Here is an 18,658-nt window from a genome sequence, read left to right on the forward strand (position 1 = left end):
TTTTTCTATTTTTTTAATTTAATGTTTTTTTATATTTTTTTATATATATGTTTATATGTAGATTAATACCCCTTATCTCTTTCATTTTTTTAAAGAGTCTCTTTTAAATTAAAAAAAAAAAATTTGTTATGCTTTTAAATTTTAAAGAGTTTTTCTAATTCTTCTATAATTTTTTTTCTTTTGTATAGATGAAATTTATTTTAAAAAATAAAATAAAAATATTTTCAGATAATATTTCTAATATGTGCAACCTTGAATAGTGTTTTTCCCCTTTTATCTTATTCAATCAATTTAATTTGTGTCTATATTTTTATTATCGTTTGATTGAATAAAAAAAATTATATTAATAAATGTTTTTCCCCAGCCTATATGACAGGTCTCAATCTCGCTTGGCTGTTGATGATTGTTGACTCAACATTGATTTCATGCTTGAGTTGGAGGTCCCTCCCCCTATCCATCGAGTCAAGTAATTTGATATCGAAATAGCAAATATAATTGGATAAATATATTGTAAAAGCTAAAACACGGATACAAAACACTAGAGTGTGTCACAATTATGGGTATTAAAATCTTTTTATATAGTATATTAATCATTATAAAATTGATCAAGAATAAATATATTTGTTCTCATTTTAAAATCACATTGGAATCATCAAAATATTATTAGAAGCAAGAAATTTTAAACTAATATCAAAACACATTTTTTATTTTCACAATAGCTTTTTCTTATTATCATATCAATTAAGAAGTAATTTGTTATTTTAATATATATATATATATATAACAAAAAAAAACACAATGAAATAATAAAAATGCGCTGCATTAAAATAAAATCTTTAAGAAAAATTTCTGATAGTTTTTATCATAAACCTAGTGAAAATTAATCTTACATGTGGCGATCAAGAAATTATAAATTAAGAGTTGAAATCAGAAAAATACCTAGATATGTCGGTTAAAAAAACATATAATTCAGGAAGTCAACACGAATTAATCTTGAAATGTGTGTTTGACGATACACGGTTCTGTTTGGTTGCTTTCGGCTAAGGTCTCGTCACGCTCATGGCTAGAGGATAGTGTCTGATGAAGAATCAAACATTAAGCAAGAAAGTTCGTATAGTTCCAAAATTTCAAGGTACTATCATCAACCTAATTCTTTGTTTTGCATTTCGTACCGCTTTAGGTGCAATGATTTTGTTAAATGATGCCTTCTTTAATGAATATTTCTTAGAAAAATAATTAAATTGATATTTTATTATTATTTTAATGAAGATATAATAAGACTTTAAATTATCTAAATTCAAAATTAATCTCAAATAAAATGTTTGAAGATATGATATATTTAAAATCTTCTTATCAATCCCGGTAACCCTTTTTTTTTTTTGCTTCTTTTTCTTTTTTATTTTTTTCTCTTATGTTATATCAACTTATTTATCCTTTTATTTTTTGACTATTAGATTTTATTTTTTATTGTTAAATCTTGAAACTTGTATCTTCATCATTAGATTTTCATAAATTTTAATATTGATTTTTATATATATTAATTAATTTAAATATATCATGCACATTTATGATTTTTGTGTTACTATATTATTTTCCAAATACTTTTTTAATATATTATTTTTCCAAAACTTTTACTAAATAGTGTTAAAAAAAAATCATTTTTGGCTTGAAACACAATTTTCACCACTTCCACGACCGGCCCAGTGATGGCATTCCATATTTGCTTGTGCTCCTTTGCTGTTCTTTGCTATTCTATCATTTCTTATTACATAAAACGTTTTCGTCAAGTTCTTTGTTTCTGAAATTAAAACTTCAGACTAGTTATACGCCTAAACGCTCGCTCCCTGTAACCCCCACCTTCTGTCCCTTCCTATAAATCAAATCACCCATGGTTTTGCCCTTCTTCTAAAACCATGGTGATAGCAGTATTCTCTCTTCTTGGCCACGCAGATATAATCCTCACAGGCCACTAAAAGACAACCCTAAAGTTGAATTCGACCTCTCATCTTCACCTAGGGTTTAGGGTCCACAATGCCAACCTTTTCTTTTGTTTCTCTCCAAGCTATGATGCATGGCTCTCTCGTACCATTTCTTGCACAACCTTATCTTTTCTTCTTCATCCATAATTTTCATGTCCATGGCCCCAATGGAAATGTACCCTATTGTTGGATTGTTGGACCCATTTGAATTACATGGGGTATGGCGGCAACTTGACAACATTATCACCTATTTTGCTCAGTGAGGCCAATGTTACAATAGAAACAAAGAAAGAACAAATCATATTTATCTTTCACACTATCTTACAACCTGAAAGAGGACAACATGAACAAAATATCAAACATGGAGTACATGTTGATGCGACTTTGATTCCATTCTTCTCCCATTCCTTTTTTACAATAGTACCCCCCCAAGCACTCCCCCCCTTTCCTCCATGGCCATAAACCCTTACTAACATTACTGGTGGCGATGGTGCAGACACTCCAGAGGAGTGACTGGGAACCTAGCAGTGTCACTGCAGTAGTCATATGTCATGTGGTTAGCCCTAACCCACAGAAGCTGATGGCTCTGGTGCACATTGAGCGCAGACAATGTTGGCTCATCCCACCAATACCTCTTCTCACCACTACTGCTACATTTCTTAGCGTTATCATCTGCTGCTATCGATGCTGGACACTCACATGCATTGATTTCAAATCCTTTGTAGGAGGCGACGAAGGGTGCGTGGCTCCAATCAGTCTTGACACGGCCACCTTGTGTAGCCCAATCGTCTGCATTCCATATTGAGCTGTATACGCCCATAGCTTGGTCCCTTGGAAAGGGAATCCCTTTGTTTTCCATATTGGTGTGCAATCTAATTGGGGTATCATCCACTAGAAACCTGAACACGAAGAACCATGTAGAACACATCTTAGAGCTTATACTATATGTAGTAGTAGCATATCATCCATCAAATGCTATATTAACCTAATATATCAAATTTCTTTCCAATTAAGTAATCTTATCCACTTTCCCCATATTTGTCGCGTTCCTTTCCAAATGTTCAAAATCATAGTGAATTATTTAAAGCAACCAAACATGGATTTAGTTGCAATAAAGCCAAGAAGAGCACCATCAGAAAACACACAATACAGGAGCTAACAATCAAATGACAGAATAGCAGGCATCATCATACAGCTAGGTAGGTAGAAGAATCCAGCAAGCACCGATTGTATTTTACGTACGGAAACAACTATACGCCAAGAACCATTGAAACACCGTTACAGTATGCAAATCTGTCTGTATCTTTGTTAGTCGTATGGGACCCCATTTGCCCCTTTGGCATATATATTCCAAGATCAGGTCCCCCATTTTTATGGGTTTGGTTTTTGGTGTAATTTTGTTCTATAAAGAGACCAGTGACATACACTACTCACACATAACATTCATGCACCACGGGCATGACATAAGAGTAAGACATCCAGAACTGAACAGCACTGAAAAATACCTTTTTCAGTGCCATGGCAACAGGCTTTGCCTCGCATGCATGTGAAATTATAAAGCAACCACCCCGGGTTTATGCACAGATCCCCATGTCTATGTCATGCATGCATAATGCACATATTGATATTAGCAAGCTATGCGTGTGTGTGTGTGTAGCGAACATGAATCTAATATACAATATATTGCACACGAGTAGAGAGAAGCATCTTTTCGTGAGAAAGTGATGGGGCTTACACAACATGGCGCTGGTTCCAAAAGATGGAGTAAGAGTGGAAATCCTTAGTAGGGTCAAACCAAAGGCTCAATCTTTGTTCTCTATTACCCACACCATTAACATACACATTGGTTTGAACCAAGTAAGGTTCACCTGTGGTGTTGCCAAGGAACTCAAAATCAAACTCATTGTGATTTGTACCTTCGGATGACATCTGTTTCATCAAAAGATCAAAACTTCAGACAAAACACACAAATAAAATGTCACTATCAACATAAGCATAATTAAATAAAAAGATGCACACACTAAAAACATTAATGTTTTTGACTTTACTGACGTGATAATAAATAATTGTTGTGTGGGGACTAAGCTAATAAATGCAAGATAAATGTGGACTTACAAGAAATTAGGAGACATAAAATTGGTGGGTAGATACTAGTGTTTCAGTACTAGCCTATTCATCAAAGCAAATGAATCCAAGATTAAAAATTGTCTGCACCTCAGTTCATTTTTCTTGAATGGGGACAAACAAAGGTCTGGATCATGGGATAATCCAGCTAAGCAACAATCAATTCTATTTCAAGAGGCTGAGATGAAGGGTAAAAACTTTATTTTTTTAGCTTCGATTGAATTGAATATACTTACATAGAAAGCAGTAACAGTTCCGGCAGAGTCACCCTCTACAAGCTTAATTTGTACTGTGACTTTCCCAAACATATACTTGCTTTTAGATTGAAATCCAGCACCTGGAAAAAAAAATCCCCTTTAGTCTATCAATACTAACAAGACTATACCTCAGAGAAACCAAACACAAAACACACATTTGTGGCTAAAATGTATTCGCCTAGACACATGAAAACACTGCAAGAAAGCTGCTGTTTACAAACAGAAGCAGTGGAACATTTAAAGCCAGAAGCATTCTCTTTATACAGAAATGGGCTTAAGAAGCACAAAAGCCAGCAATGAAGCTAGCTGGATTGGTTCAAAGTTTCAGTATTTGCAGAGAAAACGAAGCTTATTTACCAGAATAACTATCAAGTTTGAGCCTAAGAAGCTCTCCTTCATAAGCCAAGTGATCTTGAGCCCAACTTGGTTGAAAGAGCTCATCAAACTTGACTGAACTAACCAGACCCACCATTAAAGAGAAACCAACAAAGAAACCCAACATTTTAAATGCTGAAACAGCCATTGAAATGAGAGAAAGAAGCTCAAGAGAGAGTGTGAAGAGTGAAGCTCTCTTTCTACTCTGTAATGCATTATAAACAAAGCAGAGAGCCTTTTTATAGCCCCCAAACTCCCCTCTATTGGCTTCCTCTATAAGACCCCGTTTCAATGATTTTTTTAAATTAACGATTTAATTTTACTGTACCATTAGCCACTTCAGCAAATGTTATACCACGTCAGCAAATTTTATGCATCAACTCCTTGCTCAATTCAGCATTAAAACACTGTTTGGAACAGTTTCTTTACTTAATTTAATTTAATTGATCAATAAATTTAATTTAAAATTGTTAAAATATATAATTAAATCCATTATTTTCTTTACTTTATTTTTTTGTATTATTTTTAAAATTTTAATTCAATTTGAAATTCAATTGTTGATTCTTCAAACCGTTATAGATATAAAATTTCATTAAAATTATTGAATAAAATTTAATTTAAAAGATTTTATACATGCTGAAAACTTTATTCGAACCATATTTTAGTTTAATAGGTCAATATACTCACCTTGTATGTCAGGCAGAGTTTAATAATATTAAGGTTGGGTATTAATAGATAATAATAATAAATAAATAAATAATTTTTTTATGTTGTTTATTATTGAATTGGGTAAAATTCGGGGTTATTTTTTATGTTTTCCCGGGTCGGGAAGCTTGCACCCCACGCCATGTCATTTGCCACGTCGGAAGAAGAATGTGACAAGAATTCCCAAGAAATCTGAAAATTAAAAAATGTAGCCGTTACTGTGTTGCTTTGCTTAGCTGAATAAAGCTGATCAGTGTGTGATGGAGGTTGTCTCGTATTCGAAAGGATCAGTTGCAGGTATAAGCCAATAAGCCCATGACACGTGGTACAATACAGCTGTTTCACTGTCCTGTCCAGTTGTCACTGCCAGAATTGAGTTAAAAAAAAAAAGTTTCCCTCTTTTACTCTCATTGCATTTGATGTCTCTCTTTCAGACAAGAAATGAGAACACTCTCATGGTTGTGTAACCAAACCCCACTCGCTCCGTGGGAGTAACACGTCATAACTATTTGATGGTGTTTAAAACTTGGCATTTTGTAGTTTGAAAATTGTTTTTCAATAATCTTCCTTGTTTAATTTTAATATTAAATTACATGGATTTGTTTTTTACAAGTTTTTTAATTTAGATATGAATGGTTTATGTTTAAATTAATCTAATCTTATAAAAATATTACTTGAATATATTTTAAATATATATCTAACCTCGTCCAAATTAATATTATGATCGTTGATAATATTTTTAGTGGATAAAAAATACTATAAATAATAACAACTAAATTTATACTTTTTAACTGGAGTATAATTTTATAATTTTTTTAATAACAAAATATCTAATATTTATTGAATCTATAAAAATATTCAATGATAAAAATTAATTAAAATATTTTATCAGTGATTTTTCATGACAAAAAAATTAAACTCTAGCATCATTTTAAGCTTTGTGATTAGCCGCGTTAACAAATATATATTTAGAATCTATTTAGTATTACGATATATAGCTGTATTTTTTAAAATATTTTTTTTATTTTAAGTTATATTAAGATAATATATATATATATATATATATATATATATATATATATATATATATATATATATATATATATATATATATATATATATAGACACACATTAAGGGGCCTTAATCACTTTTGGCTCGCGGAGGAGAGTGGAGTGAAGTTGACAAGGTGGGGAGGTGAAGGGGGGGGAGTCACTTTATCTTCTTTGTTTTTTGTGTTTACTTTTATGGTGCCATAGCCAGCTGGGGCACTATACAATGCCACATCTTGTTTTAATTAAAGTTTTTGGTGGGAATTTAATTCCAAAGGAAAATACTAGCAGTTTTTTTCTTTCCATGGCCTTTGAGATGTGTGCCTAATTATGGAGAATTTCTTTTATAATATAGTTGTACCATTATATATATATTTTTTATAAACATAGATGTCTAGGTTAGCGTAAAGTTTGCGCGTACCTCGACTAATCTCACTGGCCCTGAAGTTAACGATCATGTAAGTCTCAAGTAGTCATTATATTAGTAACTACATGATTCGAACTTAAAATCACAGGAAGAGCAAACCTTATGATCTCAAACTCTTACTATTAGATCACCTACTAGATAGTTTGTACAACTACATGTGATGTACCCCTATATGTTGATGTTATGAGATGGGCAAGGGAGGGTCCAAGCAGCGGCAAAGGCAGGGACCCCGGCCCTGTAAGAAAATGTTTTTCCCGACCCTTTTTTTGTGTAAAATAATTAAAATTTTAATTTTTTTAAAATATTCTTTTTAATTTGGCTCCTCCTAGATTTTTTGCTCCGCCCCTGGGTCCAATATTTAAGGGGGGTAAAATAATGCAATGATCAATTTCCTTGTCATTGTGTCTTTATATTTTTTTAATTAATTATAATATTGTTTTGTCACCGTAAATCAAAGATTAAGATGGAGAAATTCTGTGTAATGGTACTTGCCATCATTATTTAGAAGCTTCATGGTATGGAATAAGGTTCAACGTGGAGTATAATATTGTAGTTTATTTCTACTCCATTCCTTTATTCCACTTAAAAGCATGATTGATTTGGCTTTAGTTTCAATGATTATGGAGCAATAATTCTCCATTCCCATCTTTTTTCTATCTTGATGGAGAGCTTCACCAATTATTCCACATTTCTTAATCTCTAATAGGAAAGTTACCTAATCAAGTTATTATTTAATTGACATTATTAATCTCTTTAATGTCATGCATAATTCTCTTATCTTTTTTTCATGGGTTTTTAAATTTACTTTATCGAAAGAATCGCAACCCGATCCTATGAAAAAATAATTAATTATAAATTATATTTTTTTAATCATGTTTTAAAAAAATTAAGACAAAACTATCATGCACGCAATCAATCAAACATTTTTAAGTATATAATTAAAATAAAATACAAATCATATTGCACTTGCACCATGAAAATTAGTCTACATCTTCACATCTATATATCCTCATAAATAGTTGGTTTTCGCATTTAAAAAGTGATTTTAAAAAAAGTGATTTTATTTATTTCTAATTATTTTTTTAAAATATTTTCAAAATTTTCTAATATGTTCATAATAAAAATAAATTTATAAAAATATAAAAAATACTATTTCAAAATATTTATATATATATAAAAAAAACATTCTAAAAAATACCCTCTCACATTAACAAGTACCAAACGCGCTCTTGACGGGCAACTTTGATTCGAAAATGGTTAAAGAAAATGACGGGGAGGCCCTCACAGAACTGGTGTCACCTTTACCATGCACGAAGAAAGAAAGCTTCACACATATCCAGAAATTCATGTCCACTTCACTCTGCTATGTTAGCAGAATCTCTGACAATCCAATGAAACCTTCCCAAGTGGCAAGAGATATTTCTTGCCTTAGAAATATCTAAGAGTAGGACACCCTCCTGGATATATAGTTTAATTTATTTTCGTGGGTGAAAACTTCCCAGCCAGCCAGCCAACCAGTCTTTATTGCATCCAGCTGGCATTTTTTGGTGCTTGATTGCCATTGGTTCCTGCTGTAAATTACAAGATTGTTTTGTCACACGAGATGGGGATTTTTAATAAGAAATCATGACTTGTGCCATGGATATATATTAATTAGTTAAATATCTTAAAAACTACAATTAAAATAAATCGTATTATTAATCACACCACACCTTCAAATTAATCATTTTAATATATTTATGTAAAAAATAATTTTATAAAAATAAATAATTTTATTTTAATATATTTTTAAATAAAAAATATTTAAAATCATTATCGCAACTAATCTACTATAATTTCAAACACACTCTATGTTTTGTTATTGTGCTTCATTATTTTTTTTAAAAATATTTTTTATTTAAAAATATTTTTGAATTCTTATACTAGTGTATCAAAATTACATAAAAGACAATAAAAATTTAATTTTATATATTAAAAGAAATATTTTAAAAACAAAAATAAGAACTAAACCTAGCGAGAGCTCGTATATATCCACGAACTAGGGGCAGGGACTGTTAATTGTTGTCCTAAAAACAATAATTAGTAGTGGTTGTAATTATGGATGATCATTGACCACTTTAATACAGCTAATGGATCAGTTTCACAACACTAATTGCATTGACAGCTCAGTACGTTAACTATAATATTAGGGATGGGCTGTTCTTGTGATTTCCAGCTATACTCCTCTCTTATTTGCTAGCGTGCTTGGATCGTGATTTTAATTGTTTTTTAAAATATTTTTTATTTAAAAAATATGTTAATAATTTTTTTTATTTTTTAAAAATTATTTTTAAAATCAATATATTATAATGATTTAAAAATATTAAAAATATATTAATTTAAAATAAAAAAATTAAACTTTTTAAAGATGTTTTTAAAATGCAATACCAAACACAACCTCGAATTCGACTCCTGATGCAAAAATTATAACACTTGTTTCCATAGTTGTTAAATGATTAGGCTAATGATATGATTTTAAAAATTTGAGATCCACAGCATGTACTGGGTTGAATTTTTAATCGATTAAATAACATATTAATCAATAAAACTTTATAATATCAGTGATTTAATTGAATTGATCAATCTTGGTTGGGCTGATCAGGTTAAGAGCATGGATTTTTTATAAAAAAATAATAATGTCGTTTTAATAAAAGTAATTTATTCAAATTAACATAAAAATTCAATAATTATTTATCCATTCTCGAGTAAAAACAATTCCAGATATGGAAATTCGTTTTCGAAACTTTGTCATAAAACCAAATTAATTTAGATAATTCATGCATGATGTTATTTTGTCTTATAATAAGGTTTTGCCATTATTTCCTTCTATGGTTGATTAAGCACAATTTGTTTTTTTTTTTTGTTTGAGACTGTATCAAAATGCTTCTGGTTTAAAATGTATTAAATTATGTTTTTTTTTTGTATTTTTTAATAATTTTAATGCTAAAAATAAAAATAATTTAGAAAATATTTTCAGTGTACTTTTAAATAAAAAGTACTGTTAAAACACAGGTAGATCTTAAATGCATGCCTTAATCATGGATTCAATGCATTTGACATACTGGTTGAGCATTGAATTTTTACGATCTACTGTGAGTTCACGGCTGGGGACTTTCTCATTCAAGCATCGACTGCCTATTCTGGTGGCCATTGTTCACATCCACCCCACCAAATCTCGTGCTTGACCAAATTAATCACAAACTTGGCTAATAAAAATGAAAAAATATTTTGAAAAATAATATAATAATAAAAGATTTATTATGAACAATAGACATGTAATCTAAATATATATCATGTCTAGATTATGGATTTTTCATGTTAGCCTAATTTTGATCGGGATAATATTTTATTTATTTATTGTTGTTATTTTCTTATTTTTTTATTATATTATTAAAATAGTTAAGAAAGTATTTAAGAGTGAGATAACAATTGTTTTTCAAAGTGTTTTTTTTTGCTAGAAAATACATTAAAATAATATTTTTTTATTTTTTAATAAAGCACAAAAAAAATCAAAAAATTATTAAAATAAAATTAATTTAAAGCAAAATAAATAAATAAATTTAAATATTTTTAAAAACTATTTTAGAATGAAAAACAAACCGGAAATCCAGAACTTAATCTTATTATTAAATCTCTATTACTTTATAAAAAAACACAATCATCTCATATATAATTTATTTATTTTCTGTCTGGGTATCCGGCGTGCCATCAATCTAGTACGAATAACTAAAGATTTCGTGAGAATCCAAGGAGATGATGACCTGAGAAAGCCAAATGCATCGATGACAGTAATAAAAAAAAAAGGGGTCATAATAGAATAGCAGAGGGCTGCATAGGGTTCTTGCAGTCATGGGCAAAAGCCAGCTAATACCAAGAGAGATTAAGCAAATCCCGAAAAATTAATAATTAATGATACCACTATTGATTAGGCCTAGCTATTGTCACGTGTCAGAATCTTATATAGGCAAGACTGTGGATGCACGGACAGCATGCAGTGGGCTGCACGCATGTTGACGTATACATGTCTTATCCAACATGGCCTTCGATCTTCTCTCTCTCTCTCTCTCTCGCAACTCTCAAAGCCTGGGACTTGTTCTGTCTGTAATAAATAAAAAATCCCTTTGGTGAGTTTAATCCGCTACATATCATTCCAGAATTGCTACGGTGCTGCTATCTTCAAATACAGTTTAATTATAATATTATGTTTGAATTCAATTGTATTTATATATTTAAAATGTATAAAAATTAATTTATTTTTTTATTCCATCTCATTACCTTTATTTTTCTTGAGTTATTAAGAGCAGCACAAACCTTGAAAATAAATATAAAAAAATTATGAATGTTGCGCTTTTTTTTAAAGTAATTTTTATATCGAAATACATTAAAATAATATTTTTTTTAAAAAATTTAAAATTATATTTGAGATCAGTATATTAATACGATTCAAAACATAATTTTTTTAAAAAATAAAAAAATTAATTTTTTTGAAAACATGTTCACGCTCTCATGTTATTAGAAGTAGTGCTTAATTTTGATAATTTCAATTTTATGAAATGCTTAATAAATCACTTTGATTTTCTTTTTTCTTCGGTTTTTAACTATCAGAATATCATTAAATTAATTTTCACATTCAAAATTAATCTTTTGATCAAGTTTTAAAGAGGATATCCATACTTGAAAAAATTGCATTTACAATAATTTTTTTTTCTCTCACGATCTCTTGTTCAAGATTCGGACCTATTTCAGAATGTGGTTTCGGTTGCTTTTCAAAGTGTTTTTCAAATAAAAATATATTAAAATAATATTTTTTTTACTTTTAAAAAATTATTTTTAAAATCAACGATTTCAAATTATCTAAAAACACCTAAAAAATTATTAATTTTAAATAAAAAAATTTAAATTTTTTTAAAAGTATTTTTAAAACATAAAAATAAACAAAAAATAAAAAAAGAGTGATAAACAAATCCATAGCATGCGAATCAACGTCGTAAGGATTATTAGGACACTTTCCATTCTTTGATTGGGGACTCGTGTTTGAGCTCATGCTAGTGGCTGCATAGCAGGGCGGAGCAAGTGGAAAGGTGGGCCGTCTGGGCAGAGAAAATGTGTTTAAAATATGGTGGTGGGATTAGGTGACGGCAAGGAGGAGACATATGCGAGCAATTTTGCAGTTTCCAAGTTGTGGAATTTGAGCCGACATGCCTTCTCTAACAAGAGTCAATCACTTACTTGAGGACAAAGTAAATTTTACTGTACTGTTCTGTTCATTCTTGTTGGGTATTGATACAACCTGGAAACAATTAATGGATTTGGCATTTCTTGCTGCCTTTTACGTAGAGCATGACTGTCTTTTTCGTGTTTTTTATTTTTTTTTAAATATGATATTATTTTAACCTCTCAAGGACCAAACATGATTGTTTCTGAAACAGAGAGGTATATATGTTGAATTTTTTCAGTGAAGATTGGAAAAACCAACAAATAGTTCACCATTATCATAGTTTTTGAAAACCATTTTGTTTCGTTTTGAAAATCTACTGTGGATTTTTTAGAAAAATAATTTTTATATTTCTAATTTTGTTTTTAAAATAGAAAAATAAAACGAAAATGGTACTAAGAAATCCTGAAATTATGACTCCTTGTAAATCTTGAAGACAATGTTGTCAGGTATGGCTAAACACAAGAAATAGCAGATTCCAATGGCCCATGGGCATGTTTTTATTCACTCCAAGCAATCATAAAACTGTGGATTGAACCCAGAAAGAGTTTTGAGGAACACAAGAACAAACGACAGCAACTCGTACAAAAACCGACTTCCAAGAACCAGCAGCCTCCACTTCATATAATCGATTTTGTTTATAATTCACGCTACAAATACGATGGCTCCCATCTACAGAGGGATAAAAGACAAAAAAAACAGGGAATTTCTTACCATGTTTATTACGTATATAGTCTGCAAAAACATTGCTCGAAAAACTTGTTCCATCGAAGGTCCAAAGATGCCGAAGTGTTTGGATCTTCAATGGACTTCGGTTCATGGAAGGAATAAACAAGTCTTTTCACTTCGAATAGCTAAACTATTATCTGCTAAAGAAAAATCCCATGCGCAACGTTAACAGGCAAAGCATAAGCAGGATCGATGGCTTCTCATGAATCTCAAAACAACATTGTTTTATTATTTTCTTAAGAACCAAAAACGACTTTGTTTTGTACACAAATTAAAAATAAAAAGAAAATCCTTAAATTGAGTCAATGTTTAAAAACCACATTCGTGTTGGCACTCCATAATCCACTGAATCACTTCATTTGAATCCACAACATCCAGCTTTCCTAGAAGATCAAGAGTGGCCAACCCCCTGCTGATGCTACGACACAACAGATTCAAAACTATCCTCTCTCTTTAGTAACATAGCAAGCCAAAATATCCTCAAAGTCAGGTTATAATGTAAACAAAGATCGAATAAAGAATCACGGGGGTGCTGAATCTTCAAAACCCTCACCTTTTCAACTGATGCAAAGTATTTAACATGTTTATCAACAGCCAGCTCCCCCATCATAGTCTTCCCAGTTGCATGTACTAAAAAAGTGAAATCTACTACACAAAAAATCAAGATAACACTCTAGTTCTCCTAATTCCACTTAATTGAAAGTGGGGCTCTTTCAATATTCTTCACATTCATCAAAAAAAGAAAACAATTTTCACATCAGTATGACAAGATCGCCCATATTAAACTAAGCATGTATGGTGAATTTGCTCCAAGTCTCAAACTTTTAATCATCCACAATAATTTTAAACATCACACCAAGCTCCATCTGTGCAGTTTTTTATGCTAGATTATTCAAATATTTGCTTAAACAGCAAAAATAAGGAAAACCCAGAAAACAAAAACAGCTAAAAACAGAATCAGCATGACTGTAAAGACCAAAACAATGTAGTTTAGTTCAACGGAGATAAAAGGTGGTTATCTGGTTATTGGTCTGTTGTTATGATCCTTTGTAATCGACGTGTTCAATGTGAAACTAATCAAAGTTCCAATCCCAGAATTCTTGGATTTCTTGGCAGTTCAGTTGTCAGAGACCAGCAACCCCGGGAGGCCGGACTTTTACATTGTGTCCCTCTTTGGGTCTTGGTTTTCTTGCTGAATTTGTGGGCCTAGCCTTGACAAATGGCTCATTTAGAGCTTCATTTTGAATTGGGTTTAGGCCTCAAACTGTTATCTCCTAATAATTTATAGATAACAAACTGCTCACCTAAGCTTTAAATCTGGTGCATAATGATAGTTTAATTAATTAAATGTGATTATATATATATATATATATATATATATATATATATATATATATATATATATAAGTTGTGAAAATACCCAACATCAAAGTGAATGTATAAATAATAGTTATAAAACTTGGTCTAAAATTAAAACCAAACAAGCTTTTATTTCAAACCTTTTTTTTTTAATAAAAAAGATGATATTATTTTTAATTTTTTAAAATCCTACTTGTTTTACCGGTGTATTTTAAAAAAAGTAGCTTGGGTAGACCCGCGGGCTACCTCACTCAACTCACAAACCAAGCCTTCATACGTGTCAACTGTGGATTGGTTCTCACAACTATGACATAAACCACTGGGCAAAAAAGAAGCTAAACTTCCAAGTAGAAGAAAAAACAGAGAGACAGCAATTTAAACGAAGATAGACAATAAATGAAAACACGAACAGAATGGACGATCGTCGTTCTGCAACCCACAGCCCAAAAAGAGCAGTAGAGCACCGTAAGATAATCAGCAGTATCAACAACGCAAGTGACAGCAGCATACGCATATACTCTTGAATCAAAAGGTCTATGCTTTTCAAAGCCATGCAGTACTTAGATCCTCACTCCTGAAAACACCTTGTTCAGGAAGCCGATTCGCTATGTTGTTAGCTTCTCTCAAGAACATGAACAAATCTTACATGTCGAAAACAAACCCACAAATCCCACTTTTTCAGCAAGCTGATTTTCGATAAATTGTATGTGGGCTAAATTATCTTTTCTGCAAGTGACTCATGCTACCATAAAGCTAAAAAAAATTTCAGCTGATTTGTAAACTGTTAAGAGACGAGTATACATAAAGTTTTTTTTCGAGGGGTGATGTGTTTTTGGAGGGTAATAGTTATCCTCCGAGTCCAAGCATGGAGCATAGTTCAAAAACCCGATGTGGGGTCTATCCAAGGCAAAATCCAAGTTATGTATTGTAGGGTTGATTCTAAATGTTTTTTATATATATATATAGAAAAATTAAAATAATATCATTTTGAGATATTTTGTAATATCAAGCTGTTCATCGATTTTTTCTTCGAAACGATGGGAAATACCTAGTCGTTGAATTGTATCAATATTAAGTTCAATGTAGATACAGGATCAGAAGATCTTCTCAACACCATTTGGGTACTTTAAACTAGTTCTTCTAGGGTTCTGGTACGATATTTTTTATGAGCTTCACTAGGCAATATATAACACCCGGAAAAAAAAAACACCAGTTAATCCAAACCATAAAACAAGGGAAAAGACTAGAAAAAAATTGATGAAATGATACATACAACGTTATTAAGGTGGCATGATTTCAGCAAGGGGACTGTGCTTGTAAGTGATTTAGGCAAAGGTTTTGGAAATGGTGATTACTGGCAAGTCCAAGGCCAAGAATATGCATGCAAAGTACTGTCAAGAATCATAATAATGCAAGAATAAGGTCTTTGACTGAGATGGGCTTGAAGCTAGCTGATAGTAGCGTCTTGTCCGTCCATGGAGGAAAATCCAAAAAGGTTACATGAGGTGTTCATTTTAATCATTGCTCCTATGATTACCATCTTAAAAAAAATAAAATTAGATAGTTTATATACATTTTGAAAAAATATATGGGAAGTTCTGTATACTATAAAATAAATTTTTTTCTTAAAAAATTGTATGCGAATAATATTGACTAGTAAGATGAATTCATTTAGGATTTGAATAATTTCTAGTATATTTATAAAATTCAAACTATCCATTTTGATATAAGATTTATAATTTTGATTTACTCATAAAAAATAACTAATAATTTATTAAAATTTCAGTAATTCACTAAATTGATTTCATCAAAATAAATGATGAAATATTGAATTGAGTTTTTCATGGCGATGTCTTGGGCTAGAATATAATCAATTTAAATGCGAGTTTTTACTTAGTTTTAGTTATTTAAATAAAAATTCCTTGTTGAAACATTAGAACTTTTAATATTTAAGTTTGTAAATATAAAAAAAAATAATGATTAAAAAAAGATATATAAATTAAAAATTATAGGAAGTATATGATTGTAAAATAAGGTATTTATAAACCATGATTATATTAACTTAGCTTGTGAAATGACATGAGGATGAATTTTTTTTTTTTTTTAAAAAAAAAACTCGAAATAATATGGATTTTTGAAAAAAAAAGTTCTTTTCCTTAACCTTAAGTTTACCGAACTCGAGCTATGATCTGCTGGGCCATTTAAAACTCAACAGGGATGCTTGGGGCTTAAATCATAAATGACATGTCATTTGCTTATTACAAACGACAGGTCCTCCAAATTTGAAGTACCCCCTTCTTCTCCCTTCACCAAATCAGCTTCTCTGTGACTGTCCACACATCAGTACTCCGCGCATAGTGAAAGAACGACTTATCGTTCATATTTGGAACAAAGCCGCCGCTTTCTTCATCTGGGGTTCGCTCTCTTTCTCTTTAATATCTGTGTTTTCGTTCAAAGTTTGTGTGCTTTTTCTTTTTTGTAACTATAGTTTGATTCTTTTTTGGATTTTTTGAAGGCTAATGGAAGATGACGTTTCAAACCCGTTTCGTAGAATGTCAATGCGAACTCGAAAGATTGCTCCAAAAATGGCAGCTGCGCTTGCCAGCAATGATAACAGAACTCAGGTTTCTGTTTTTTTATTGAAAAGATTGAAAAAAAAATTGTTTTGCAATTGTTTGATCAATTAAAGAAGAGTAGTGAAATGGGGTTCTGTTTTTAAATGAGAAGATTGAAAAATTTTATCGTTTTATTGATGTTTGGCTGACTTGAGAAAGATAGTAGTAAATGGGGCTTTGTTTTTCTTTGCAAAGATCGAAGCTTTTTGTTGTTTTACTTAAGTTTGGTTGATTTAAAGAAGATGGTTTTGGATTTTTTTTTTTTTAAGGCAGCAATTGCTAGACTTGAAGCATTGGAGAATGATTATACAGGGATGGAAACAGTAGAAGCTGTTGATGATGACGAGGCTTCTCTTGATGATGACGATGATGGTATTAGAGTCTCTCATTCATTTCATTCTTGTGTTTTTTTCTGTCTTGAGAATAACTTGTTACATTTTCCGTTTATATGCTTTGCTTTGTATGGTTTCAAGTTGAAGAGAATGTTCTTCGATACATTGAAGGCGTGGAAGTGTTTTGTGTGTGTGTGACATGTTTATGTCTACCTCTGTCGTTTTATCTTTTGTAAGAATTCTATGTAGCCAGCGGGTTTTGTTTACTAGCATTCATGAAGAAGTATTGTTGTATGCATCTTTTTTCTGCTATTTTTTTTCAGGGTGCCAGTTATCTATTCTAATGCATCTTCTGTTTTGGCAAGACAAGCTTCTGGTACTTTACTATTTGGATTGAAACATGTCACTTTTTGTGAATTTGATTTTCAATAATGCTATGCAAGGCTATGTCCCGTATTTATGTTTATTTACCTTTATTTTAAAATGTTCTCTAAGGGCTCAGCATACATTTATTTAAGAAGTTTCGAACTTGGTAATTTGATCATCAATCCATAACCAGTATTTGATTCTTTGAATGGGGGTTATGTGATCTTTTGAATAGGGAGAATGACAAGCCTTCTTGAAATTCCTTCCAAGTTTTTTTTATCACCAGTAGTGGTAGTTTAACGGGATTCCTTAGCAAAGTGAAAGTTGATCAAATTGTGTATGTTTTTTCTCAATATTGTTTTTAAACATTCTTTGATCTCCATTGCAGTCTATATACAAAAGAAGCAGAAAGGCACAAAGCGTAAAACTCGGCAAGCAAAAGCGCTTGAGAATGCTAGGAAAGCCCCAAGAAATTTTTTGGAACTCTTACATGAGGTATGAATGGAAACGTTCATTGTCTGACTTATATTAATTGTATGAATAGTTGGTTTTAAGTGTTCAACCTATGAAAACAGGCGAACCTGGAAGCTTTGCCTCCGCATGTTCCATCCTATTTGAGGGCAGCAGTGGGACCTCCAAGCTCTACCTGCCGCAGGCATTTCTGCACTGTTTGTGGGTTCACTTCCAATTATACATGTGCGAAGTGTGGAATGCGCTTTTGTTCAATCCGGTGCCAGAAAATACATGATGATACCCGTTGCCTGAAATTTGTGGCCTGATTGGTAAGGCTTGAGCCAGGCTGTTTTTTGTAGATATAACAACACTTCACCTCCATGAGCTCACTTTGATATACTGGAGCTATTTATGGATTGTGCCACTCTGATTTTCAATATGTACATTGGATATAAGAAAAGGGAGGCTGTTTTTCCATTATTCTTTGTACATTTACATCTATTTGGTTTGATTCAGTCAGGTGACCAAGGGTGCATTTTGATTGTCAATTTGTGCATTTAGTCTGTAGGAAGTAGGGCTTTGCTTCTGTCTATAGATTTGATTTTAATGTAGCTGGTAAAAATATAGTTGGTT

The 18,658-nt window shown here is 31.3% G+C and overlaps 2 protein-coding genes across 2 annotated transcripts; one reads left to right on the forward strand and one right to left on the reverse strand.

Annotated features, from left to right (window-relative positions):
* Nucleotides 1-2,250: 2,250 nt before the first annotated feature.
* On the reverse strand, nt 2,251-4,963 carry LOC7464712 (xyloglucan endotransglucosylase protein 6). Its single transcript, XM_002319917.4, has 4 exons — nt 4,718-4,963; nt 4,340-4,440; nt 3,715-3,908; nt 2,251-2,878 (listed from the first exon to the last, which is right to left on the reverse strand). The coding sequence occupies exons 1-4, from the start codon at nt 4,881-4,883 to the stop codon at nt 2,455-2,457; spliced, it is 885 nt and encodes a 294-aa protein (XP_002319953.1). The 5' UTR covers nt 4,884-4,963; the 3' UTR covers nt 2,251-2,454.
* Nucleotides 4,964-16,510: 11,547 nt separating this feature from the next.
* LOC7464714 (SWR1 complex subunit 6) lies at nt 16,511-18,502 on the forward strand. Its single transcript, XM_002319364.3, has 5 exons — nt 16,511-16,674; nt 16,775-16,883; nt 17,144-17,246; nt 17,961-18,067; nt 18,148-18,502. The coding sequence occupies exons 2-5, from the start codon at nt 16,779-16,781 to the stop codon at nt 18,349-18,351; spliced, it is 519 nt and encodes a 172-aa protein (XP_002319400.1). The 5' UTR covers nt 16,511-16,674; nt 16,775-16,778; the 3' UTR covers nt 18,352-18,502.
* Nucleotides 18,503-18,658: the final 156 nt, after the last annotated feature.

This window comes from Populus trichocarpa, chromosome 13, assembly GCF_000002775.5.
Source record: "Populus trichocarpa isolate Nisqually-1 chromosome 13, P.trichocarpa_v4.1, whole genome shotgun sequence".
Lineage (NCBI taxonomy): Eukaryota > Viridiplantae > Streptophyta > Magnoliopsida > Malpighiales > Salicaceae > Populus > Populus trichocarpa.